The 24,833-nt window shown below is 41.4% G+C and overlaps 3 protein-coding genes across 6 annotated transcripts in view; all 3 read left to right on the forward strand.

Moving 5' to 3' along the window:
• LOC110534042 (voltage-gated potassium channel subunit beta-2) overlaps positions 1 to 3,199 on the forward strand; it is a 31,704-nt gene extending 28,505 nt beyond the window's left edge. Inside the window, exon 14 of one of the 2 annotated variants that reach the window (XM_036990440.2) lies at positions 1 to 3,199. This exon is cut by the window's left edge and continues 321 nt beyond it. The gene's annotated coding sequence lies outside the window, so the exon portion shown is untranslated. The other variant, XM_036990439.2, reaches the window with a different exon arrangement.
• Positions 3,200 to 7,067: 3,868 nt separating this feature from the next.
• On the forward strand, positions 7,068 to 13,678 carry LOC149980030 (uncharacterized). Its single transcript, XM_090186817.1, has 3 exons — positions 7,068 to 7,157; positions 9,994 to 10,236; positions 11,858 to 13,678. The coding sequence occupies exons 2-3, from the start codon at positions 10,039 to 10,041 to the stop codon at positions 11,960 to 11,962; spliced, it is 303 nt and encodes a 100-aa protein (XP_090042943.1). The 5' UTR covers positions 7,068 to 7,157; positions 9,994 to 10,038; the 3' UTR covers positions 11,963 to 13,678.
• A 635-nt stretch (positions 13,679 to 14,313) lies between these two features.
• LOC110534038 (chordin-like protein 2) lies at positions 14,314 to 23,350 on the forward strand. Of its 3 annotated transcripts, none has more exons than XM_021618674.3 (12): positions 14,314 to 14,728; positions 15,166 to 15,278; positions 15,544 to 15,637; positions 15,731 to 15,876; positions 16,140 to 16,233; positions 16,339 to 16,400; positions 16,698 to 16,866; positions 20,870 to 21,058; positions 21,134 to 21,322; positions 21,446 to 21,538; positions 21,866 to 21,948; positions 22,844 to 23,350. In XM_021618674.3, exons 1-12 carry the CDS (start codon positions 14,581 to 14,583, stop codon positions 23,156 to 23,158), a joined length of 1,695 nt encoding a protein of 564 aa, XP_021474349.3. In that variant the 5' UTR covers positions 14,314 to 14,580; the 3' UTR covers positions 23,159 to 23,350. The 3 variants fall into 3 exon arrangements, with proteins under 3 accessions (XP_021474349.3, XP_021474352.3, XP_021474351.3); XM_021618676.3 differs by having other exon boundaries at positions 14,540 to 14,968; XM_021618677.3 differs by lacking the exon at positions 22,844 to 23,350 and having other exon boundaries at positions 21,866 to 22,111.
• The last annotated feature ends 1,483 nt before the right edge of the window (positions 23,351 to 24,833 follow it).

Raw genomic sequence — 24,833 nt, forward strand, 5'->3', positions numbered from 1 at the left:
TCCCTCACTGACTGATAATGTCCACAAACAGAAGGTGAGGCAGGTAGCCTAGCGGTTAAGAGTGTTGGGCCAGTAACCGAAAGGTCGCTGGTTTGAATCCCTGAACCGACTAGGTGAAAATCCGTTCGATATGCCCTTGAGCAAGGCACTTAACCCTGTAAGTCACTCTGCATAAAAGTCTCTGCTAAATGACGTAAATGTGAGGCCAAATCATGGAGCGTTTGGTTTCTTCCAGAAAGACCAATGAGGGTAAAGTTGGTGATAGGTAGTTAAATGGGGGCCCTCAGTATCGTCAAGCAAACTGCACTCTACTTTATCAACAATGAGATGAGAACTTTTTGATGCCATGAAGCAACTTGAGACACAGCTCTGCACTCTCCCACTGACTTTGTGACCAGTGCTGTCACAAGACACTCTTTCTCCACAGTTAGTGAGTCGCTATGACGTTTAGTACCCAGCAGAGAGCCAAAGGTTAGCAGCACATAGGTGTCTGGCTTGTCATCTCCTTATGTGACTGGCCCGTCACTCTGTGTCCTTTAACAGCAGTGTCTTCCTAGGTGTCTTCTCTGTGTATAAACTGTGTGCATGTCCCTTTAAGAGAGACCAGCCCAAGCAGGGTGTAAATGTGGCATGGCTTTTGTGGTTTGTGTAGGTTTGCAGTGCCCCTCTAAGCAGTCTTTTTGCACTAGCAGGTGGGACGGGCTGATCTAGGCTCTGCACTGGCGGGCACATTGTGGAGCTTTACTTTAATTACTCTCTGCAAGCCCGCTGACAGGGTCTGTGTGACGTGTGTATTGTCCTCCACGTCAAAACTATTTCTGCGTCAATAACAATGACAACTAAGGCTTTTCCTGCTTGTTTTGGAAGAGCCTATTTACTCATCCACTAAAGACTGTGGAGAGTGGACCCCGTAATGAAAGGTGCTGTAGGTCATTCTTCCTCAGCCTTAGACAGCGGGTACAACCCACTGTGGGAAACTAGCAGTCGTTCAATGTGTTTTTGCTGCTTTGTTTTAACATTTTAAATGAGCCCACATAACATGCAAATCATGACCTTTACATGAAGAATTCTTCAAAGTGCAACGTTCGCCCCGTAATGTTCTGTGTGTTCTATCTCACTGGGAATGAGTCAGACTGAGAGAGGTAGCCGAGTGAACTCAAGTGTGTCTGAATTGAGAAATGATTGGCACCCTTGATAAAGATGAGCATAGAAGACTGTATAAAATAGTAAGACAAATACTGAGCTGTATTGTACGCAAAATAAATGGGGAAATTATATAATTTCATACAAATACAATTTCTCATAAAATAGATTTTGTTTAACAAGTAATCATTTTGTAAAAAATATGGGTGTCAAAATTATTGTAATCTGTTTTCGATACTCCTGCAACCTCCCCTTCCAAGGATAACAGCATTGAGCCTTTTTCTAAAATGTTTTATGAGATTGGAGAAAACATTGGGAGGGATCTTAGACCATACCTCCGTACAGAATCTTTCCGGATCCTGATATCCTATGTCTGTGTTTATGGACTGCCCTCTTCAATTCAAACCACACGTTTTCAATGGGGTTCGACTCCAGAGACAGAGATGGCTATAAACTGTCTGGACTTGAACCTCATTGTATTGCAAAATGTTGACTTTGTGGTCAATTAACCATTTCTTTGTTTATTTTTATGTGTGCTTGGGGTTATTGTCTTGCTGGAAGATCCCCTTGTGGTCAAGTTTCAACCTCCTGGCAAAGGCAACCAGGTTTTGGCTACAATATCCTGGTACTAATTAAAGTTCATGATGCCGTTGACCTTAACAAAGGCCCCAGGACCAGTGGAAGCAAAATAGCCCCATAACATCAAAGATCCCCCACCATATTTTACAGTAGGTATGAGGTACTTTTCACATGTGCATCTTTCTTTCAACACCAAACCCACCACTGGTGTGTGTGGCCGAAGAGCTAAATTTTCATGTAATCTGACCATAGCACCGGTTCCAATCCAATTGCCAATGTTGTTAAGCAAACTCCAGGCGTTTACATTTGTTGGATGATGTGAAAATAGAGGTATTTGGCCACGAGAGTATTGAAAACAGGGATGCCCCTATCTTTTTCATGTTTGTTTTTTTTACTTGATAGACAATCTCCTCTGGCCAATTGTATTAGTATAAAATAACGATTTTTGAGTATACAATATACATGTAGTTCAGTAGTTTTAAAGTCTTTTTTGCTCATCTTAATCAAGGATGCCAATAATTCTGGGGGTGACTGTAAATAATCATTTGGACTTTGATTAAATGCAATGTGCTTTTTTGCACTTGTGTTGTGTTGGAAGCAGATTATGTTGGGTGTTTCATTGGGCAGCCTGAACCCAGCTGCTTGGCCTATTTCTGTAGTTCATTGTAGTTTTTCCTTACCAAATGTTATAATTCTTTCCCAATTGTATTATAACTTTCAGTCAATTTTTGTCTCTATTTAACTTCTGTTAATTACATGTAGATATTACTCCTAGTAGCAGGACGTACTCCTGCTATGTGAACCTCTCATGTTTGTGAACCTTGGATTGTGGTCAGGCTCAGGAAACGCTCCAGGGCACTAGTGAATTTGGAATGAGAGAGATTTGTCCCACACTTGTTATCCCCCTGTCATTACTGATGAGTGTTCTCTGTGCTTTTTGATACTGGTTTGTTTGTGTTCTAATCAATGGTGTATGTAAATACTAGAATATGGAATATTGGAATATGACAAAATGTTTGATTCTGAAGTGAGCAAACGACAAATCTAACCAGATTGACATGTTGTTTTGTTCTGTGTTTATGTATTTTATTAGCAGGCTCTAAGTTGAACTGAAAAGCATCCACCTAATGTACATAAATGCCTAGATCGCTCCTTAAGACTAGCTTTGCCTGCATAACTTATATTTTACTGTCTTGAAACAAAAACCTGAAAAAAGAGAGAAAGAAGCCTTGAATGTATTACTGTATGCTTGCCCTTAAAATATCAGAAGAAAATTATACCTCATATGTCATTTGGTGGTCATGCAACCAGATCTACCGGCAGCTTGGCAGGGCCACACACACACACACGCACACACAGTAGTTATCGTGGTCTGCCTGCCTTTTGGCAAAGCTGAAAAATCAAGTAAAGATTTTGCATTGATTTAAAATCATATCAAGCTTCTGTATATCCATGTTCCCCCAAGAACCATTAAATGGCTAAAAAAAGTGTTTGGTAATATTGCGCAGTATTTCATTGGCATGCTACGAGCAGGTTAGAGAAAATCTTCCAGTGGTTTTCTATTGAATGCATCTCTTATATGCATTGTTTGATGTTAATTACTTGCTCATCTCACACAGTCACTCGTTAAGGTCATCCTTTTTTTGTGTAGGCAGAGAAAAAAATACAAGATGGTTTGCATGTTGCTGACAACCTTGGGTGAAGGGAACCTCAAGAGAATCATTACCATGGCAGCAACGGACAGGGATATTTTGGAGATGACCAGACATTCATCATTGCCACCTTGTGCCAGTGTGATTTAGATGGACTGGTCACCACCTGCTCACCACTAACACTCATCACCACCTCCATGCCCCTGGACATTGTCAAGACCACAGTACATTATCCAGGCGCCTGTCACCCCCTTGTTCTATGCCTTCCTTCTTTTTCTATCTCTCTTCCCTCTTTGCAAGTCTCAGTTAATTCAGCCTGTGGTTTCTGTTGAAACCATAGCACCAATTTTCTTATTGAATTTCTGCCCGCTGCAGTTTGAAATGTATTGGGATGAATCTTGTCCTGGAGGCAAAGGCTGAGCGGTTTCCACTAGATGAGCCACCCACAAAGTCAAAATAATCTACATCGTTGAAAATCATCATGAAAACAAAAATGTGCTTTATGGTCTTATTTCAATGTTAGGGTTAGCCTCCCAATCCACATATTTAAAGAGTAGTCGTTTTTTTTGTTCAAATGTAAAAAGCCACACCTTCATGGACCCACACCCTTTCCCAATGCATTTACAGGCTCTTCTCGACCTTATGGAATTGATTGTTTTCCACAGGACGCAAGACACAATGTGAGTGACTACCTGCCAGCAATAGTACAGATGTGGCCTGGTGAATCTGCCTGCTCTCTCACTGCACGTCACATCACCTCTATGCGCTCTGTCTATTTCCCCATCTTCCCCTTTCAGTCTGTTCTCTGTCACCAGTCTGTCAACCCTACTCCTCTCTGCTGTCTCTTTTTCTGCTCAGTTCCTCTGTGTTGAAGTAAACACTCTGAGACAGCTGGATGTCTGACCTTTGCAGAGTAAAAGTGAGAAGTGGGGAGGGAGAGACATCAAGGTAACAGACCAGTAGGCTCTGTTGTGTTTCAGATGATGACAGCTTTTTGTGTTAAGTATCTGAAAAACATGCACTGCACAGACTGGAAAACCAGAATTTCTGTCTGTTTCCATCGTCCAAGCACCTTCAAGTTCCACCAGGTCTTTTTTTAGACAGAACAGACTGATCTAAACTGACAGATCAGATCTGTGTCTGTGCTCCCAGACAAGGGGCTTGTCCAGCTCTTCTCCTGCTGCTCCTTCCATTTGCTTGACAGAGAAATCACATTGACTGATACAATGTCAACAAAGTTCAATAAAGCATCCGTATACACACTGCATGGTATACTAGACTTCTGGCCTCCACAACTGTTTACAGATTTCCTCTTTTCATACGTAGTTTAACCTGTACTGTAGGACATCATCCTCCCTTCAACTGATCAATCGCTTGGTTTATTTAGTCATGAAAAGTAAAGGGATAGTAATTAATTAATTCACGTTTGAATATTTATTTCATGAAAAAAAAAAACATGTTCTCATTGATACAAGCTATTCAACATGAATATTGCCATTTATTGTCTGGTTTTTTGTGTGTGTAGATTGACCATCAGATAACAGCAAAAAGGCACAGTAATACAACTCAAGAAACACACCAAAAAAGATGCTTCAACATATATTATTTCAGTACATTCACTACCAACAATTTGTCCAGACATAGAAGGCTATAGTAAATAGCCTGTTATGTTGATTATTGTAAGAACGAATTGGCTAGCTCTTAGATCATTTTTCAGTATCTTTTTTTGTTTTCTTGTTGTGTTATTTCTTTCATTATTTGCTTAGAACGTTTCTTGTATTATTACCTACAGCCGGACACATCATTATATGTATATATACTGTATTTACATTCAGGTCTCTGACATTGCTGGTCCTAATATTTCTTCATTTCTATTTATTTTCTGGATTATGTGTGTATAATTTATTTTATTTTTGCTATGTATTAGCTACTGCACTGTTGGAGCTAGAAACACAAGCATTTCGCTGCACCTGCGAAAGCATCTTCAAATCTGTATACATGACCAATAAAAATAGATTTTATTTCAATATTCTTTCTGTTGATATGCGCATGCGTATTACCCCCCACGAATGTTTTCAAACAACGTGCTTCTGGTAGTGATCATCCAGTCCAAGATGGCGGACCTCTTAGGCTTAATCTTAAAATCAATGGAAAACCCTCCAACAGTGGGCGACAAAGAGAGCTGACGAAGGGACCGAGGTATCAGCAATATCAATATATAGTCATTTTTCCTCAATTCGTTTGTAACTAGTTGATTGTAATGAAAAGTTACAGGATCCCTTACGGGGTATTCCCAACCTCTTTATAATCTGTACAGAAAGGTATCCAGTCACATACGAGTATTTGCACTTGTGGTGAATTGCATCCTTGTTCAATAAAATGTCTCTGATTGGTAAAAAAAAATATATATATTTTATTGCACTCATTGGCTAAAATGATCCTTCATTCAAGTGCTGCGTGGGAAGCTGTTTGTCCATGCAAAGCAGCTCCGCCTCTTTTACAGTCTGCGTTAGTTGATAATAATGAATATTATATGATACAGTTCATATGTAAATCACATGCAGGCTATACTAGTAGTCCCTAATCGGGAAATGATATCAAATCAAATTTATTTATATAGCCCTTCGTACATCAGCTGATATCTCAAAGTGCTGTACAGAAACCCAGCCTAAAACCCCAAACAGCAAGCAATGCAGGTGTAGAAGCACGGTGGCAAGGAAAAACTCCCTAGAAAGGCCAAAACCTAGGAAGAAACCTAGAGAGGAACCAGGCTATGTGGGGTGGCCAGTCCTCTTCTGGCTGTGCCGGGTGGAGATTATAACAGAACATGGCCAAGATGTTCAAATGTTAATAAATGACCAGCATGGTCGAATAATAATAAGGCAGAACAGTTGAAACTGGAGCAGTAGCACGGCCAGGTGGACTGGGGACAGCAAGGAGTCATCATGTCAGGTAGTCCTGGGGCATAGTCCTAGGGCTCAGGTCCTCCGAGAGAGAGAAAGAAAGAGAGAATTAGAGAAAGCACACTTAAAATTCACACAGGACACCGAATAGGACAGGAGAAGTACTCCAGATATAACAAACTGACCCTAGCCCCCCGAAACTACTGCAGCATAAATACTGGAGGCTGAGACAGGAGGGGTCAGGAGACACTGTGGCCCCATCTGAGGACACCCCCGGACAGGGCCAAACAGGAAGGATATATATGTGAATTACACCTAAACAAATATAGCATATGATCCTTTTATTTACTCAACCATACTAAATCCAAAGCCATATCATATCAACCTAATCAAAATGATATTTAGTCAATAAAAGTCAGTGGTATAGGAGATATATTCATATATATTCCACTCGTATGAACGTTAAAATAGGCCTACATTTTCAGTATGAAAACAATTGAATCATATAACCTTGTTTTCTATCCCTCAACAGACCAGGCAGCAAGAATGAAGAAGATGCAGCAGGATGAGAAGGAAAAAGAACGCCGAGTTCAGGAGAAGGGTGAGAGGCTCTGCCTGCAGGCGGAGGATTATGTTCTGTCTGCGGGGTTATTTTCTGCTCACCCAGATCAATGTCCAGTCAGTAACTTGGACAACCCAGCTCCAAACCCCTACTTTGTTTCCAATTCTTCAATGGTTGTGGTCTTTTGTGGGTAAAGATCAACCTAGCTTACCGCCAGCTCTTTTTTCAGATGGAGAAAGAGGTTCCCGAATTCATTCAAGCCAGTAGGCAACCGAAGAGGAAGTTCAATTCCATGGGAAAGATTGAAAGGAGCATATTGTAAGTGACGACAGAGATCTATGATCTATGATCTATGCAATAAAACATAATATGGCACAGTTGCACATCTTTCTTTACATGTAAACTTTTACTGACGTCCTATCTTGTTAGAGGCATGATGTTGCAGAGGACGCTGGTCTAACATCGTTTTCTCTCGGAGAGGATTAGGAGAGCAGATACATCATTTTTTAGAACGTCAGTCCTCTTTGGGTATTCTTTATGTTCAAGTTTCAAGTGTCACTAGATTTACAGTGGATTCGGAAAGTATTCTGGCAAATTGACATTTTGCACATTTTGTTACGTTACAGCATTATTCTAAAATTGATAACATTGTGTGTTTTCTCTCATAAATCTACACACAATACCCCAAAAATACATTGCAAAAGCGTGTTTTTCTAAAAAAAATAAAAAATGAAATATGACATTTGCATACAGTAAGTATTCAAAACCTTTACTCATTACTTTGTTGAAGCACCTTTGGCAGAAATTACAGTGTTGACTCTTCTTTGGTATGACGCTACAAGCTGGGCACACTTGTATTTGGGGAGTTTCTCCCATTCCTCTCCACAGATCCTCTCAAGCATTGTCAGGTTGGATGGGGAGCGTCGCTGCACAGCTATTTTCAGGTCTCTCCAGAGATGTTCGATCGGGTTCAAGTCTGGGCTCTGGCTGCGCCATTCAAGGACATTCAGACTTGTCCCGAAGCCACTCCTGCATTGTCTTGGCTGTGTGCTTAGGATCGTTGTCTCGTTAGAAGTTGAATCTTCGCCCCAGTCTGAGGTCCTGAGCGTCTCTCTGTACTTTTCTCCGTTCTTCTTTCTCTCAATTCTGATTAGTCTCCCAGACCCTGCCACTGAAAAACATCCCCACAGCATGATGCAGCCACCACCATGCTTCACAGTAGGTATGGTGCCAGGTTTCCTCCAGACATGACGCTTGGCATTCAGGCCAAAGAGTTCTATCTTGGTTTCATCAGACCAGAGAATCTTGTTTCTCATGGTCTGAGAGTCCTTTAGGTGCCTTTTGGCAAACTCCAAGCGGGCTGTCATGTGCCTTTTACTGAGGAGTGGCTTCTGTCTGGCCACTCTAACATAAAAGCCTGATTGGTGGAGTGCTGCAGAGATGGTTGTCCTTCTGGAAGGTTCTCCCTTCTCCACAGAGGAACTCTGGAGCTCTGTCACAGTGACCATCAGGTTCTTGGTCACCTCCCTAACCAAGGCCCTTCTCCCCCGATTGACCGGGTGGCCAGTTCTAGGAAGAGTCTTGGTGATTCCAAACGTCTTCCATTTAAGAATGATGGAGGACACTGTTCTTGGGGACCTTCAATGCTGCAGAAATGTCTTGGTACCCTTCCCCAGATCTGTGCCTCGATACAATCCTGTTTCGGAGCTCTACGGACAATTCCTTCGACCTCATGGCTTGGTTTTTGCTCTGACATGCACTGTCAACTGTGGGACCTTATACAGTGGGGGGGGGGAGTATTTTTATACAGTGCTGATTTTGCAGGTTTTTCTACTTACAAAGCACGTAGAGGTCTGTAATTTTTATCATAGGTACACTTAAACTGTGAGAGACAAAATCTAAAACAAAAATCCAGAAAATCACATTGTATGATTTTAAAGTAATTAATTTGCATATGCATTAAATGCGTCTTGTCACCAAAAACACTCACAAACTTTTATAGATGCACAATCGAGGGCATGCTGTCAGGCAGTATCACCGCCTGGTAAGGCAACTGCTCCGCCCACAACCGTAAGGCTCTCTAGAGGGTAGTGAGGTCTGCACAACGCATCACCGGGGGCAAACTACCTGCCCTCCAGGCCCTACACCACCCGATGTCACAGGAAGGCCAAAAAGATCATCAAGGACAACAACCACCCGAGCCACTGCCTGTTCACCCCGCTATCATCCAGAAGGCGAGGTCAGTACAGGAGCTTCAAAGCGGGGACCGAGAGACTGAAAAACAGCTTCTATCTCATGGCCATCAGACTGTTAAACAGCTCTCACTAACATTGAGTGGCTGCTGCCAACATACTGACTCATCTCTCGCCACTTTAATAATGAAAAATTGATGTAATAAATGTATCACTAGCCACTTTAAACAATGCCACTTTATATAATGTTTACATACCCTACATTACTCATCTCATGTGTATATACTGTACTCTATACCATCTACTGCATCTTGCCTATGCCGCTCGTTCATCGCTCATTCATATTTTATGTACATATTCTTATTAATTCCTTTACACTTGTGTGTATAAGGTAGTTGTTGTGAAATTGTTAGGTTAGATTGCTTGTTAGATATTACTATATGGTCAGAACTAGAAGCACAAGCATTTCGCTACACTTGCATTAACATCTGCTAACCATGTGTATGTGACAAAAAAAATTAGATTTGATTTGTGTGTCTTTCCAAATCATGTCCAATCAATTGAATTTACCACAGCTGAACTCCAATCAAGTTGTAGAAAAATCTCTAGAATGATCGATGGAAACAGGGTGCACCTGAGCTCTATTTAGAGTCTCATAGCAGAGGGTCTAAATACTTATGTAAATAAGATATTTCTGTTTTTTACTTTTAGTACATTTGCAAAATTTCTAAAAAACCTGTTTTCACTTCATCATGATGGATTATTGTGTGTAGATGTATGACGAATAAGGCTGTAACTTAACAAAAATGTGGAAAAAGTAAAGGGGTCTAAATCATTTCCGAATGCCCCGTACATGCCCTTCCCTTCAGTTGTGCTGTGCATTTTATCGTTCTACCAGAAGCATAACTGAGTAGATGTATTCAAAATGAAAATAAACTGAATTTATCCTATGTATCTGGCAGGAGTTTGCTCCATCAGCCGATGAGCTGGAGGCTTACCAGAATGGAATGGAGCGGGACCCCCAGAAAGACGATGAGCTGGAGGCTTACCAGAATGGAATGGAGCGGGACCCCCAGAAAGACGATGAGCTGGAGGCTTACCAGAATGGAATGGAGCAGGACCCCCAGAAAGACGATGAGCTGGAGGCTTACCAGAATGGAATGGAGCGGGACCCCCAGAAAGCTGTTGACAGGCGCAGACTTAAAGTAAGACTGGAGACAAACACAGTCGCTCACATTCACTGAGGAACAAAACTGAAGAGCAGCACAGGACACTCTGCTTCCCACAATTGAGTCTTGCTCCACCTTAGATACAGTGTAGACTCACTCTTAACAGTACTCATTTGAGGTTGGGTTCAGAGCTGTTGCTTTAAGAAAGTTTTGGATTGTGGAACCTTCAGCACTTCAGGAACCAGCTGCGTTGGAAGAGGAGACAGACAAACATACACAGAAGAGGGCAGTTTCTCCCAGCTCCAATTACCGTGACATCTACAGCCATCTGATCAGCACCTCTGCTGCTAAGGATACAGCACATACAGTCTTATACTCAGCTGGACCCTCCCCAGATTTTGTGTTAAATGCTCTACAACAAAGCTTTCTCTACCCTTAACCTTGTTCTGAACACCTCCAAAACAAAGGTCATATGGTTTGGTAAGAAGAATGCCCCTCTCCCCACAGGTGTGATTACTACCTCTGAGGGTTTCGAGCTTGAGGTAGTCACCTCATACAAGTACTTGGGAGTATGGCTAGACGGTGCACTGTCCTTCTCTCAGCACATCAAAGCTGCAGGCTAAAGTTAAATCTAGACTTGGTTTCCTCTATCATAATCACTCCTCTTTCACCGCAGCTGCCAAACTAACCTTGATTCAGATGACCATCCTACCCATGCTAGATTACGGAGACATCATTTATAGATTGGCAGGTAAGGGTTCTCTCGAACGGATAAATGATCTTTACCATTCGGCAATCAGATTTGCCACCAATGCTCCTTATAGGACACTCTATACTCCTCTGTAAACTAGTCATCTCTGTAAACCCATCGCAAGACCCACTGGTTGATGCTTATTTATAAAACCCTCTTAGGCCTCACTACCCCTATCTGAGATATATAGTGCAGCCCTCATCCTCCACATACAACACCCGTTCTGCCAGTCACATTCTCTTAAAGGTCCCCAAAGCACGCTCAGTTCGCTGCAACTAGCGACTGGAACGAGCTGCAACAAACACTCAAACTGGACCGTTTTATCTCAATCTCTTCATTAAAAGACTCAATCATGGACACTCTTACTGACAGTTGTGGCTGCTTTGTGTGATGTAATATTGTCTCTACCTTCTTGCCTTTTGTGCTGTTGTCTGTGTCCAATAATGTTTGTGCCATGTTTTGTGCTGCTACCATGTTGTGTTGCTACCTTGTTGTTGTCATGTTGTGTTGCTACCATGCTGTGTTGTCATGTGTTGCTACCATGCTATGTTGTTGTCTTAGGTCTCTCTTTATGTAGCGTTGTCTCTCTTGTCGTGATGTGTGTTTTGTTCTATATTATTTATTTATTTATTTATTTTAAATCCCAGCCCCCGTCCCCGTAGGAGGCCTTTTGCCTTTTAGTAGGACGTCATTGTAAATAAGAGTTTGGTCTTAACTGACTGGCCTAGTTAAATAAAGGTTCAATAAAAAATAAAAAATATAGATAAACATACGCCAGAGGCCGACCAGACATGGTTGAGTGTGAAGAGGCTCAGTATTGATTTGTATTCCTTAGTGCATCACATCTCCTCATGATCTGTGCTCTGTTCTTCGCATAACAACATGTATTTGTCTCTCCTCCCTCAGTACCAGTGGCCAACAAAAGGATTGGCCATGAATGAGATCCGGGCCAAGAAACGTCAGAAGACAGGCGCGGAAGACACAGGGGCAGGCAGCAGTACCACCTCCTGAGAGGGTGTGTGTGTGTGTGTGTGTGTGTGTAGGTGTGTGTGTGTGTGTGTGTGTGTGTCACACCCTGACCATAGTTTGCTTTGTATGTTTCTATGTTTTGGTTGGTCAGGGTGTGAGCTGGGTGGGCATTCTATGTTACATGTCTAGTTTGTCTAGTTCTATGTTTGGCCTGATATGGTTCGCAATCAGAGGCAGGTGTTTGTCATTGTCTCTGATTGGGAACCATATTTAGGTAGCCTGTTTTGTGTTGGCTTTTGTGGGTGATTGTCCTTAGTGTCCTTTTTCTGTCGTGTGTATGGGCACCAGTATTAGACTGTTTCGGTTTTCGTGTTACGTTTGTTGTTTTGTATTTTGATTCGTGTTTACTTTGTTTGATTAAACATGGATCGCAATAGCCACGCCGCATTTTGGTCTGACTCTCTTTCCCATACAGAAAACCGTGACAGTGTGTGCGTGTGCGTGACTGAGTGTAAAAGAGAATTTAGAGAAAATGTGTGAGGAGCACAGAGGGAATACCTCAAATCTGTTCTTATGCAGTATTAACCTACAGTTGGCCTACTGCTTTATATTGAAAGACCCTACGTGTTTTCCAGGACATATATAATAGGTGAAACTCGTGGGTATGGATGGAAGGTTCTTGAATTATGTATGTGTAACGGATGTGAAACGGCTTGCTAGTCAGCGGTGGTGCGCGCTAAATAGCGTCTCAATCGGTGACTTCACTTGCTCTGAGACCTTGAAGTAGTGGTTCCCCTTGCTCTGCAAGGGCCGTGGCTTTTGTGGAGTGATGGGTAACAATGGGTGACTGTTGTTGATGTGTGCAGAAGGTCCCTGGTTCGCGCCCGGGTATGGGCGAGGGGACTGTCTAAAGTTATACTGTTACATATGTCCTCTGTCCTAGACTGGTTGACATTTTCATATTCCATGTTCCAACCAAATTGGTAACTTGAAAGTCTAAGAATTTAGAGAATTTTCTCTATTGGCATTCTTTCTGTCTACACCAGTGTCCTGTCATTTCTCCCACGCAAATGAGTCCCTTTCCCAGTGAAAGTATAGAGGATCGGAGCACAGCCATGAGGGCCAACAGTTGGTTGCTGAGAGTTTAGCCTTTGTCTGTTTTTGCTCTTTACAAGGAAAATAATTAGTTTTGCGACGTCTAGTAGCAGTAAGGAATTACTGCATATTTTGTTATTGGAACGTTTTTGTGTTGTTTTTTTAGTGTTGTTTTTTTTATGTATGTAACCTTTATTTAACTAGGCAAGTCAGTTAAGAACAAATCCTTATTTACAATGACGGCCTACCGGGGAACAGTGGGTTAACTGCCTTTTTCAAGGGCAGAACGACAGATTTTTTACCTTGTCAGCTCAGGGATTCGATCCAGCTACATCATGTCTTTGTTATAATTTCATTGTTGGTGTCATATTCATGCCGAACTGTCTCATTTAAAGACGCAAAACACTGTTTGGCATCGGACTACCTATAAACCACTGTTGTGTAATCTCGTCTGGTCAAACTGAATCAGTGAGTCACACTTAAATGAGGATTGGAATGAGTTTCCTTTGCTATGTGGACATTGCTGTGCTGTCATTGTTTTATTCTGTGTTTTCCCCCAAGCCCAGTCTGTAAAGATTTCAGCATGAAGGCATCTAGCAGTTTGAAAGTAATCGTTTTAATCCCTGAATGTTTAAATAAATGCTGGAGTAATGTTGAATAATAGTCTTTCCTCTCGTGTCCCATAACATTGCAGTGTGTTGGTAGCCCTACTAGGTGCGTTCGCCTTTTAGGAGGGAGGGTAGATGTCTTGAAACAAAAATACATTAAGGCCTAAAAGTATCTTTACATATGTTTTACTGCTTTGAGACCTAAAAATTACACACTGTCATTTCTAATTGGGCAATTCTCCAACACGATTTACTGTGCATCGGCCCTTCGGTCTTCATCTCACATCTGCAAATTATCTTGGCAGCGGAGGTGAGCTTAATCTTTTTCACTGCCATTTCAATTCCTCAACCATTGGACCCAGTTGACAGTTGCCGTGGCCTCTCTCGCTGAGCCTCAGACTTTGTGTCCCTCCACCGCCGCCCAAACGCTGGTCGTTCCGTTGAGCAAACAGCGCCACTAGCGCACAGGTTCCATTGTGATCCAGTAGGAGCTTCGGTTCTCCCTATCAAAAGATCTTATCTCCCTTTGAATCTTTAACAAATAAGCAGCGGACTTTTGACCTCAAGGTCATGTAATTTCCATTATGATATCATAATCATCCCATCCCATTTTTATTATGACATCACAGGTACCCATCACAGAACATTAGGATGTCATTGAAATGTCTAGTTAGGGCTACTGTGCATTTTAGAGACAAAGTAAGTCTGCTTTATGTCTCCAATTAATTATTTGACAACATATGGTTTATTCCTACTGTAGGCCTACTTGACAACCAACACCCATAAGATAATTTAATATACTTTAACATCCTCTATCTGTGAAAGCATATGATTTCAACGTCCTGACGACCTGAACTTTGACAGCATCACGTCATTCATTTCACCCCAGTTTATAAATTGGCGTATTCTTCCTGTAGGAGGCGCCTTCGTGAAAACCAATGATAAATTCATGATTTTATGGGGAGTTTCACACGGTCCTGGGGTTTGCTGTCGCAGTTGCTGCTATTTCATTTCATATTGACAAGCAACATGAAGCATATTTTCTTATTAATTTGCATACGTGTGTTCGTTGGTTGTGGCGGTGATGTTATAAGAACAAGGAAAGGTAGGACGGACGGCCTGCAAATCTAAAGTTAAATCGTTACCTGCAACTGATGAAATGCGTCTATGATGTAGTTGAAAACAACATTTAACATTCTGAGTTTTACTATATGAATACACAACAACCGCTACTTGCGATGATCAATTTTGCGTTGTTTTTAATCTTCTGACTTTCATCATTGCAACTTTTTTTTCTATATTTGGCAAGTGTACACAGTGCGTGTATTTCTGTCATATCTATAAGGTTCGTGTAGTATTCATACAGTAACTTGTTTCAGAACTTTGTTTAACTATCTTTATTCCCGAAGGCGTTATATTTTGATGAGATCAGTCTCTTTCATTTTCTGTTTATGAAAACTCCTGCTTTGCTTCATATGGTAAACGTTTCAGCTGCTCAAATGACTTCTTTACCTTCCATCCTTCCCTTTTTTTTGCACCCAGTGTCTTCAGTTTTCTGTACTTTCAAAGAGAAAACGTACAGTCCAGGAGACAGCTGGCATCCTTATCTGGAACCCTTTGGATTCATGTTTTGTATGCGCTGTTCCTGCACTAAGGTACTTTACCCATATAGTTAGAATACGCCATTAGTCCGTTTAGTCTCATCTGTAGGTTAGCTTAATACAGTATGAAACCACAACACTGTCATATAGACTCCTGTATCAAACTGTCTGAATCTGAGTGATATTGGATCGTAGGCTACTGCATATGCCGAGGATTTAGGCTACACGCTATCTTTAATACTGGCAGTCGCTTGAAAGGATTTTGGTGGGTGGGATTTCAAGGTATGCCTGTAAAACATGTACCGTTTCCCTCTCTTAGACAGGCCATGTGAAATGTAACACAATTAAGTGTCCTACTCTGCAGTGTGAGAACTCAGTGACTGACTCTGGGCAGTGCTGCCCTCGCTGTACAGGTAGGATCAGACATTGCCATACAATACAGCAAGAACAACATCCTGCTTTGGCACTCGTGTAAAAAAATGTTGTGCTTGCCATTATCTCCTCAGATGAGCCTAGGATTCCAGCTGGCCTGAGAGCCCCGGTGAAGTCCTGCAAGTATAATGGAACTATCTACCAACCAGGGGACACCTTTGCCAACCACGACCTCTTCCCATCTCGCCAAACCAGCCAGTGTGTCATGTGTACATGTTCTGTAAGTCACACTCTCTCTCTCTTCCTGTAGTTTACGGTGTTGATCTTTTACAATGGAGGCTTTGACGTTACAGCTCGTTATTCTGAGAATGTAACTGGGAGTTTTTCCTAGTGTCATATCTGACGACTTAGATATGACCTAGCCATAATACTGGAGCTGTTAATGTAGCTACAATGCCCGGTGGTAACCAATGCCACCCTATTCTGCAACGTCTGAAATCCCTTCTGTCTCTCCTTCACCTTTTTGTCCACTGTTGTTTTTAGAATGGAAATATCTTCTGTGCTCTGAAAACTTGCCAGCCACTGACCTGCTCCTCGCCATTCTCAGTCCCAGATACCTGCTGTCTAGTGTGTAAAGGTGCTAACATTTTAATTCTTGCAACATCAGATTTGCATCATACTTTCTGTTAAAGTAAATATCAAAGTCAACAAGTATGTCTCCTGTTAATTTCTCTGTGTTTAGATGGCGGCATTAATGGGTACACATCAGTGGAGCATAGAGGCCAACAGCTGAACCGAGGCGTTGTATGTATTTTTATGTTGATTCATTAATGACTTTAGTCTTCTAGATTTGTAAAACTGTCATATCAACAAACAAAAAAACGACAACTTTGTGAGACATGCAAATCAACTTTGATGAAACTGTGTGCGCAGGGGATTTTGATTTGAGGGGAGGTATCTGTACTGTCCATATGTCCATGTTCATATCTACCTGTGTTACTGTATTTTAGAAGGGGGGGTTCAACTCATTGGCATTGTAACTGCACGTGAATCTAAAATAACCCCGTAATAACTGTCTATTTGTGTCCGTGAATATACAAGAGGCATTCATTGGACCAGTGTGCTGGAGAGCAGCTCCAAGGGCGCTCTGTCCGTTCTACTCCATCCACAGTCAGGGGTACTCCCAGAGGCCTGAGCCTGTCCAAACTCCACTTCAAAGGTGCTGCAGAGACCACCGTGAATTTCCTGCTGCAGAAAAACCACCAGAAGGGTGAGAATTTAATGACAGCCCTACATTGATAATAGACTTATTGATAATTCTCCGATTTTCAATGCCTACAATCGGCGACCGGTTCTCTGGTCATTGAGCAGTCCATGTAGTACAGTTTTCCACAAGTGTTTCCACACGCTTGCCGAATCTTTGGACAATTTTCCCCAAACTCTCGACACAAAACACAACTATGAATATCCCATCAATCAGTAGGTTTATGCCTTTTGCATTTTCAGTGTTACACTGTAGCTGGTTGTAAAAGGTTGTTACAGTAATGTATACCTACTCAAATATACAATATTAAACACACACACATGCAATACCGTAACAAAAACATTGTCATTTATTTCCAACAATTGTGTTTTGTATATAACACTTTCCAAGCCCAAAAGGAGAAAACCAGGAAGAAAATTCAGTAAGATAAAGGGTTTTCTGTACAAAAATAAAAAAAAGGAAAGTGGCTCATTCTTTCAAAACACAAAAAGACAAAAACACGTGCAAAATGTAAGGAATAAGACAGTAGGCTGCATCCTGCCTCCTATTTGGGTCTGGCCACAGCACCTCATCTACAGTCGTGGCCAAACGTTTTGAGAATGACGCAAATATTAATATTCACAAAGTCTGCTGCCTCAGTTTGTATGATGGCAATTTGCATATACTCCAGAATGTTTTGAAGAGTGATCAGATGAATTGCAATTAATTGCAAAGTCTCTCTTTGCCATGCAAATAAACTGAATCCCCCCAAAAAAATTCCACTGCATTTCAGCCCTGCCACAACAGGACCAGCTGACATGTCAGTGATTCTCTTGTTAACACAGGTGTGATTGTTTAAAGAGGACAAGGCTGGAGATCACTCTGTCATGCTGATTGAGTTCGAATAACAGACTGAAAGCTTCAAAAGGAGGGTGGTGCTTGGAATCATTGTTCTTCCTCTGTCAACCATGGTTACCTGCAAGAAAACACGTGCCGTCATCATTGCTTTGCACAAAAAGAGCTTCACAGGCAAGGATATTGCTGCCAGTAAGATTGCACCTAAATCATCCATTTATCGTCTCACCAAGAACTTCAAGGAGAGCAGTTCAATTGTTGTGAAGAAGGCTTCAGGGCACCCAAGAAAGTGCAGCAAGTGCCAGGACCATCTCCTAAAGTTGATTCAGCTGCGGGATCGGGGCACCACCAGTACAGATCTTGCTCAGGAATGGCAGCAGGCAGGTGTGAGTGCATCTGCACGCACAGTGAGGCGAAGACTTTTGGAGGATGGCCTGTTGTCAAGAAGGGCATCAAAGAAGCCACTTTTCTCCAGGAAAAACATCAGGGACAGACTGTTATTCTGAAAAAGGTACAGGGATTGGACTGCTGAGGACTGGGGTAAAGTCATTTTCTCTGAATCCCTTTTCCGATTGTTTGAGGCATCCTGAAAAAAGCTTGTCCAGAGATGACAAGGTGAGCGCTACCATCAGTCCTGTGTCATGCCAACAGTAAAGCATCCTGAGACCATTCATGTGTGGGGTTGCTTCTCAGCCAAGGGAGTGGGCTCACTCACAATTTTGCCTAAGAACACAGAAATGAATAAAGAATGGTACCAACACATCCTCTGAGAGCAACATCTCCCAACCATACAGGAACAGTTTGGTGACAAACAATGCATTTTCCAGCATGATGGAGCACCTTGCCATAAGGCAAAAGTGATAACTAAGTGGCTCGGGGAACAAAACATCAATATTTTGGGTCCATGGCCAGGAAACTCCTCAGACCTCAATCCCATTGAGAATTTGTGGTCAATCCTCAAGAGGCGGGTGGACAAACAAAAACCCACAAATTCTGACAAACTCCAAGCATTGATTATGCAAGAATGGGCTGCCATCAGTCAGGATGTGGCCCAGAAGTTAATTGGCAGCATGCCAGGGCGGATTGCAGAGGTCTTGAAAAAGAAGGGTCAACACTGCAAATATTGACTCTTTGCATTAACTTCATGTAATTGTCAATAAAAGCCTTTGACACTTATGAAATGCTTGTAATTATACTTCAGTATTCCATAGTAACATCTGACAAAAATATCTAAAGACACTGAAGCAGCAAACTTTGTGGAAATTCATATTTGTGTAATTCTCAACTTTTGGCCACGACTGTACATCACAAGCCATGTTCTCCCTGGCTAAACAGCAGGGAAAGAATCTTCTGGAGTGACGGATCCAGCCGCCGAAAGGCCCCACATCAACTTCACCACATGCATCCTCCATTGCCTGGAGAAGAGGCATGCGTGTGAGGGGATGGCGTTCATATACCTTCCATCGCCAAAAAAACTCTTCAATTGGATTTAGGAATGGGGAATATGGTGGGAGGTATAGAACAAATTGTGGGCGGTCGATGAACCAGTTGCGGACCAGAGCAGCCCGGTGGAAACTCACGTTGTCCCAAGAGACAACATAACTGGACTGCTCTGGTCCACCCCTCTGCTCGGCTGGAATGAGGATGCCATGTAGTGTGTCCAGGAATGTGATGAGAAGGGCGGTGTTGGAGGGACCAAGGTTGGCATGGTGATGGAGGATGCCTTGCTGGCTAACGGCTGCGCACATGGTGATATTCCCTCCACCCTGTCCAGGGACATTCACAATGGCACAGTGGCCAATAATGTTCCGTCCCCTTCTTTTGGCTAGGTTGAAGCCAGCCTCATCAATGTAAATGTAAACGTGCATAATTGCAGCGGCATCCAGCTCCAAGACTCTCTGAAACAGACAACGAGACAATATGTGACATAGACCTAGAGTGGTCAATGTGGTGAGGCACAATACACTGGATTACAGTACTTTAATGTGTCTATACAGTGCTGATATGATAGTAAAATCACAGTATATAGTACTTGCACATATTCATAGCGCTGTTCTTTAACCCTCTCTGAGTTTCGCTCAAATGGCACCCTGTAGACCCGTTTCATCCGGATTCGGCTGCGTTGTAATACACGGTCCAATGTTGACAAGCCCACCTGGTGAATGTTTATTGTATATTGTGTTGTCCGCAATTATGTGGTTCTGGATTTCTCCTAGTCTAATGGTGTTGTTTGCCACCACCATGTTCACAATAGCCAGTCTCCTGTTCTGATGTGAACTGTGTCTTCCACCATGACCTGGCCGTCTCTCAGTTCACAAATATGATATGATTGGTTACAGTAAGCTAAAATAATCTATTTTCTTTCAATATGAAATGACATTACTGTAACATTGGCCAACAATCACTGAGTAACAAAGGCCTGATATGTTGGACTGCAGTATACTACAGTATCCATACATAAAGAGCATAGTGTAGATGGTAGGTAACTTATCGGTTCTCATTTCTGAATGTACGGATGATAGATGCAACTGTGTAGCGGCTCAGGTTGAGCTGAACTCTCTGCCCCGCCTCCCTCATACTCAATCCATGGTTGAGCACATGGTCAACCAATGTCGCCCTGATCTCATCTGAGACAACTGTCCTTCCTCGTCCTCCTCTTCTTCCTCTTACTCTCACTCCTTCACCTCTAGCTCTTGCTTCACCATTGACTTCCATTTTCCTCCCAAACAGGAGAGCTCATCTGTGGCCTTTTATAGTGCTATAGCTCTGATTTCTAAGTGAACAATTCAGCAACTAGTGTTTACTCCTGTGAGGAGTGGGTGTTGCCAATTGGTGTATAGAGCCTGGCATTGTGATTGGTGTTGCTTTCCAAAGGGACTAAAGAGATTTTCATTTTGAATGTTGTGCCTAATGTTGAGAACTGTGTAGTGTTTTGCAAAAAGTGTGATATATAATTGAAAACTGAGTCTACAGCAGGAATTGTGCTTGCAATTTTGCAGACTTGGTTATTAAGGGATTTGGTACATGAGTTTCAGGTTTCTGTGTTTTGCGTTCTCAAGTTCCAATTGTAGTGTGTAAACAATTGGGGAAAAAACTATATAACCCTTACAGCTTTTTGATTTGTAATAATATTTAATACAAGAATATATGTTTTTTCATTTCATTTTTCTCTCAGCATGCCAATACAGCGGCAAGACCTACTCTCATGGTGATGTGTGGCACCCAGTCCTGGGGAAGGTCCTGGAGTGCATCCTGTGTACCTGTAAGGATGGCATGCAGGACTGCAAACGCCTCACATGTCCCAGCCAGTATCCATGCCAACATCCCATGAAAACCGAGGGGAAGTGCTGCAAGATTTGTCCAGGTAGTAGTGAACAATTATTTTTTTTCACCATAGGTTTTTGACAAGACAAGTAATTTCTCTGTTTCTTGCCCCTAGAACTTAAAACTGAGAGCAACGGGACTGACTGTTACATGAACACGAATCTTGGACATGACCATAACAAACTCTCGGTGTACAAAGTTAAGCCGCCGTCAAAGGATCGGACCGAGGACACCGTTAGGATAATTGCTATTGAAAGTCAAGGGACTGCTGAAGTTGAAGTGCAAGTATGGAAGACTGTAGGAGGTAATAGGAGGGGGGGGGGGAGTATTAGAGGGCACTAGCTTGGCAGTGTTAATAACAAAGTTACAGCAGTGGATTACCTTACTATTCGGAATATCACCCATTTTGTATTTTCACTTTTCCCAGGAGTTTTACAATTAATGGAAACGGGAGAAGTTCTGAAGAAAGATCTTCTAGATAATCCAGATAACTACACCTTACTGGCAACATTAGATGAAGGTGAGTTTATGTGATGTTTTCCAGTAATTAAAAGTAGAATAGTCCTCTAGTTACAAATCTTGTAATCCTTTTAGTTTCTTTTAAGTAGAGCTTTTCCTTGCCAATGTGAATAGTTGGGCAATACAGCTCAAACCATTTCTAGACATAAGGTCATAGACTAGACATATATTGTAGACCAAAGGAAATTTCATTTCACCAGATTAAAAAACAACTGTTTTTCTTTGTCAGTGACCATCTTGTTTCCTGCTGAGGGGGGGGGGGGGGGGGGGGGGGAGTTGCTTTTTGTCTGGTGTTGGATAGCCACATGTCTTTGTTCTTTTTACACAGAGACTTGGAAAAGATTCAAGGAGGAAGAAGACAATCAGAAGAGATTTCCCAATCCCAGGACCTGTGAGGATGGGATCAAGGAGGTAGTGAAGTTCTTGTATCCAGACCAGCTGTGCTCATCTTAACTTTCATTCTCTGACTTTGAAGTTACATATTTACTACAGAGGACATCGGTGGAAAATGCACAGCATTCATATCTATTTCATTAAACATGAAGCAAAGCATTGCTTATTGGTTAGAGAATAACAAGCTTTTGTTTCTTTTTAAATGTCAACATAACTCATAACAATGTGATGTCCCATATTCTCAGTAACAACATCGTTGGTAGCATTTTGGTAGTAGAAGACACAAAAATAGGGGAGAAAATGCTTTAAATTCATCGCAGTTATCTCATTTTTGTTTTATGGCATGCTGGAATACAGTAAATCTGGTATTATCTAAAAATACAGTTGTACATGTATATATTAGAAAAATACTGCCAACTGGCCATAGCATGTTTTTATAGAGTAGACTATTTTCACAATCACTTTACTCTTCTGCTAAATACTGCTGTTTGAAACCATATGCCTTTTCTGAATGTACCAAGAAATATTAATCAACATATTTATTGTAAATACAAATATGTTAACATATGTCATTTTGGCAGAGCGTATAATATTTGTTTGTTTGATATGTTTGTACATTATGTATACATTTGAGTGTGTACTGGAAGGTCCTTGTCTTGCTTTAGCTCATTGGGCTATACACTAGTAATTTCTGCAGAAAATGTGGGTTTGTTATCTATGCATTGGTATTGCCCTGAAAAAGTGTTCGTATGTATTCTTTCATGAGAGTGGTTTACTTTGGTTTGGGGAAACCACTTTCCATTATGTTCTCTGATATATTTGTCATTGTGCTAGGTCAGTTTTCTGCAGGTGAATTTTCCATATGATTCTGTGCGATTTCAGTGCTTGATGTACGTCTTTCCCTTTTGCACAGTTGCGAGGCGTTCTTGCACGTAACGACGAGGCTAAACGTTATGATATTGTTGAGCTCTACCTGAGGCGAGAATTCCAGCGCAAGACGGGCTGTTGTTTCTCCTTTGACTATCCTCCAGTGAACACAGTCGACCAGGAGGATTTCGGCTTAATAAATTGTGCCTGTAATTTCGATTTGTTCTCCAGTGTTATAGTTTGTTTTCTCAAGGGTTGTAATGGCCTAACGGAGATGAGCACAACAATAGAGCACTGTTCATTTGATATATGTAAGTCAGGAGTTGGAAGGACACCAACATTTTCCAATAAAGAGAACTGAAGAAGAGATGTCTCCGGGAAGGAATTATATTGAAAAATAAGAATAATATTGCTGGAGGCCCCAGTCTTTTGAAAAAAAAAAGGTGTAGAGCACAACTGTAACAGGATTGTCAAGTAGTTAAACATAATTTGATTATTTGCAGGATGTATAATCTACCAAAACCAAGAAAAATAAACCCTTGGTCTTTATAAATGGATATTATTGCTGTTTTTCCTAGCACATCAAATAACTATTATGACAAGTTACTGAGAAAGTATGTCATTACTGTTCTACACACATTGAGATAGCTGGCTTATGACCACATCATCTGAAGTCCATGTTTGCCTTTGAGTTGAGTTGCCCTGTGAACAGCTTGTCAACAGGCTTGTTTAGGTCAACAGGTGTAAAAATAATAATTAAAAGGCCCCATTGTCCCTGTGCCATATTCTTTGCAGTAGACTAGCCGTACACTGAGTCCTGTCGATATGGGAGCAGTGCACCGACTTGTGACTAATATCCCTCCTCTGTGAATTTCAACAGTCCACTCTCTCCCGTCGCAGCCACAATGACTCATTGTGTTGGCCTCACACATTGCGCCAGACAGTGCTGCACATCTCTCACTAAAGGCCTGACAAAATATTTTGAAACAGAAGACCCTCAGTTGTAGACCTTAATAGTTTCACAATGAAGCTGTGATTTATTTCTGCTGGCTGTTGGACTTGACAGTTCCTGGCAATATATTTTTTGGAGAGGTTCAAGGTGGTCCTCCTCAATGAAGAAGGTAGATGTGTCCTTTTCAGCTTCTCCATTATAAACCCTTCTCCATTATAAATCCTTCTCCATTATAAACCTTCTCCATTATAAACCTTCTACATTATAAATCCTTCTCCATTATAAACCCTTCTCCATTATAAATCCTTCTCCATTATAAACCTTCTCCATTATAAATCCTTCTCCATTATAAACCTTCTCCATTATAAACCTTCTACATTATAAATCCTTCTCCATTATAAACCCTTCTCCATTATAAATCCTTCTCCATTATAAACCTTCTCCATTATAAACCTTCTCCATTATAAATCCTTCTCCATTATAAACCTTCTCCATTATAAATCCTTCTCCATTATAAACCTTCTCCATTATAAACCTTCTACATTATAAATCCTTCTCCATTATAAAACCTTCTCCATTATAAACCCTTCTCCATTATAAACCTTCTCCATTATAAAACCTTCTCCATTATAAACCTTCTCCATTATAAACCTCCATTATAAAACCTTCTCCCTTATAAACCTTCTCCATTATACACCCTTCTCCATTATAAACCCTTCTCCATTATAAACCCTTCTCCATTATAAACCCTTCTCCATTATAAACCCTTCTCCATTATAAACCTTCTACATTATAAACCTTCTCCATTATAAACCTTCTCCATAATAAAACCTTCTCCCTTATAAACCTTCTCCATTATAAACCCTTCTCCATTATAAACCTTCTCCATTATAAACCTTCTCCATTATAAACCTTCTCCATTATACACCCTTCTCCATTATAAACCTTCTCCATTATAAACCTTCTCCATTATAAAACCTTCTCCCTTATAAACCTTCTCCATTATACACCCTTCTCCATTATAAACCCTTCTCCATTATAAATCCTTCTCCGTTATAAACCTTCTCCATTATAAACCTTCTCC

Source organism: Oncorhynchus mykiss, chromosome 10 (genome assembly GCF_057628025.1).
Source record: "Oncorhynchus mykiss isolate SJ-2025 chromosome 10, ASM5762802v1, whole genome shotgun sequence".
Taxonomy (NCBI): Eukaryota; Metazoa; Chordata; class Actinopteri; order Salmoniformes; family Salmonidae; genus Oncorhynchus; species Oncorhynchus mykiss.

What these genes read in the sequence shown, in the direction of transcription:
- LOC149980030 (XM_090186817.1), top strand. Translation starts at nt 10,039, where the DNA reads ATGGAGCGGGACCCCCAGAAAGACGATGAGCTGGAGGCTTACCAGAAT. An exon ending in TTGACAGGCGCAGACTTAAA is followed by an intron (nt 10,237 to 11,857) that starts GTAAGACTGGAG and finishes CTCCTCCCTCAG; the next exon opens with TACCAGTGGCCAACAAAAGG.
- LOC110534038 (XM_021618674.3), top strand. Translation starts at nt 14,581, where the DNA reads ATGGGGAGTTTCACACGGTCCTGGGGTTTGCTGTCGCAGTTGCTGCTA. An exon ending in GTGCTGCAAGATTTGTCCAG is followed by an intron (nt 21,059 to 21,133) that starts GTAGTAGTGAAC and finishes TCTTGCCCCTAG; the next exon opens with AACTTAAAACTGAGAGCAAC. An exon ending in ACTGGCAACATTAGATGAAG is followed by an intron (nt 21,539 to 21,865) that starts GTGAGTTTATGT and finishes CTTTTTACACAG; the next exon opens with AGACTTGGAAAAGATTCAAG.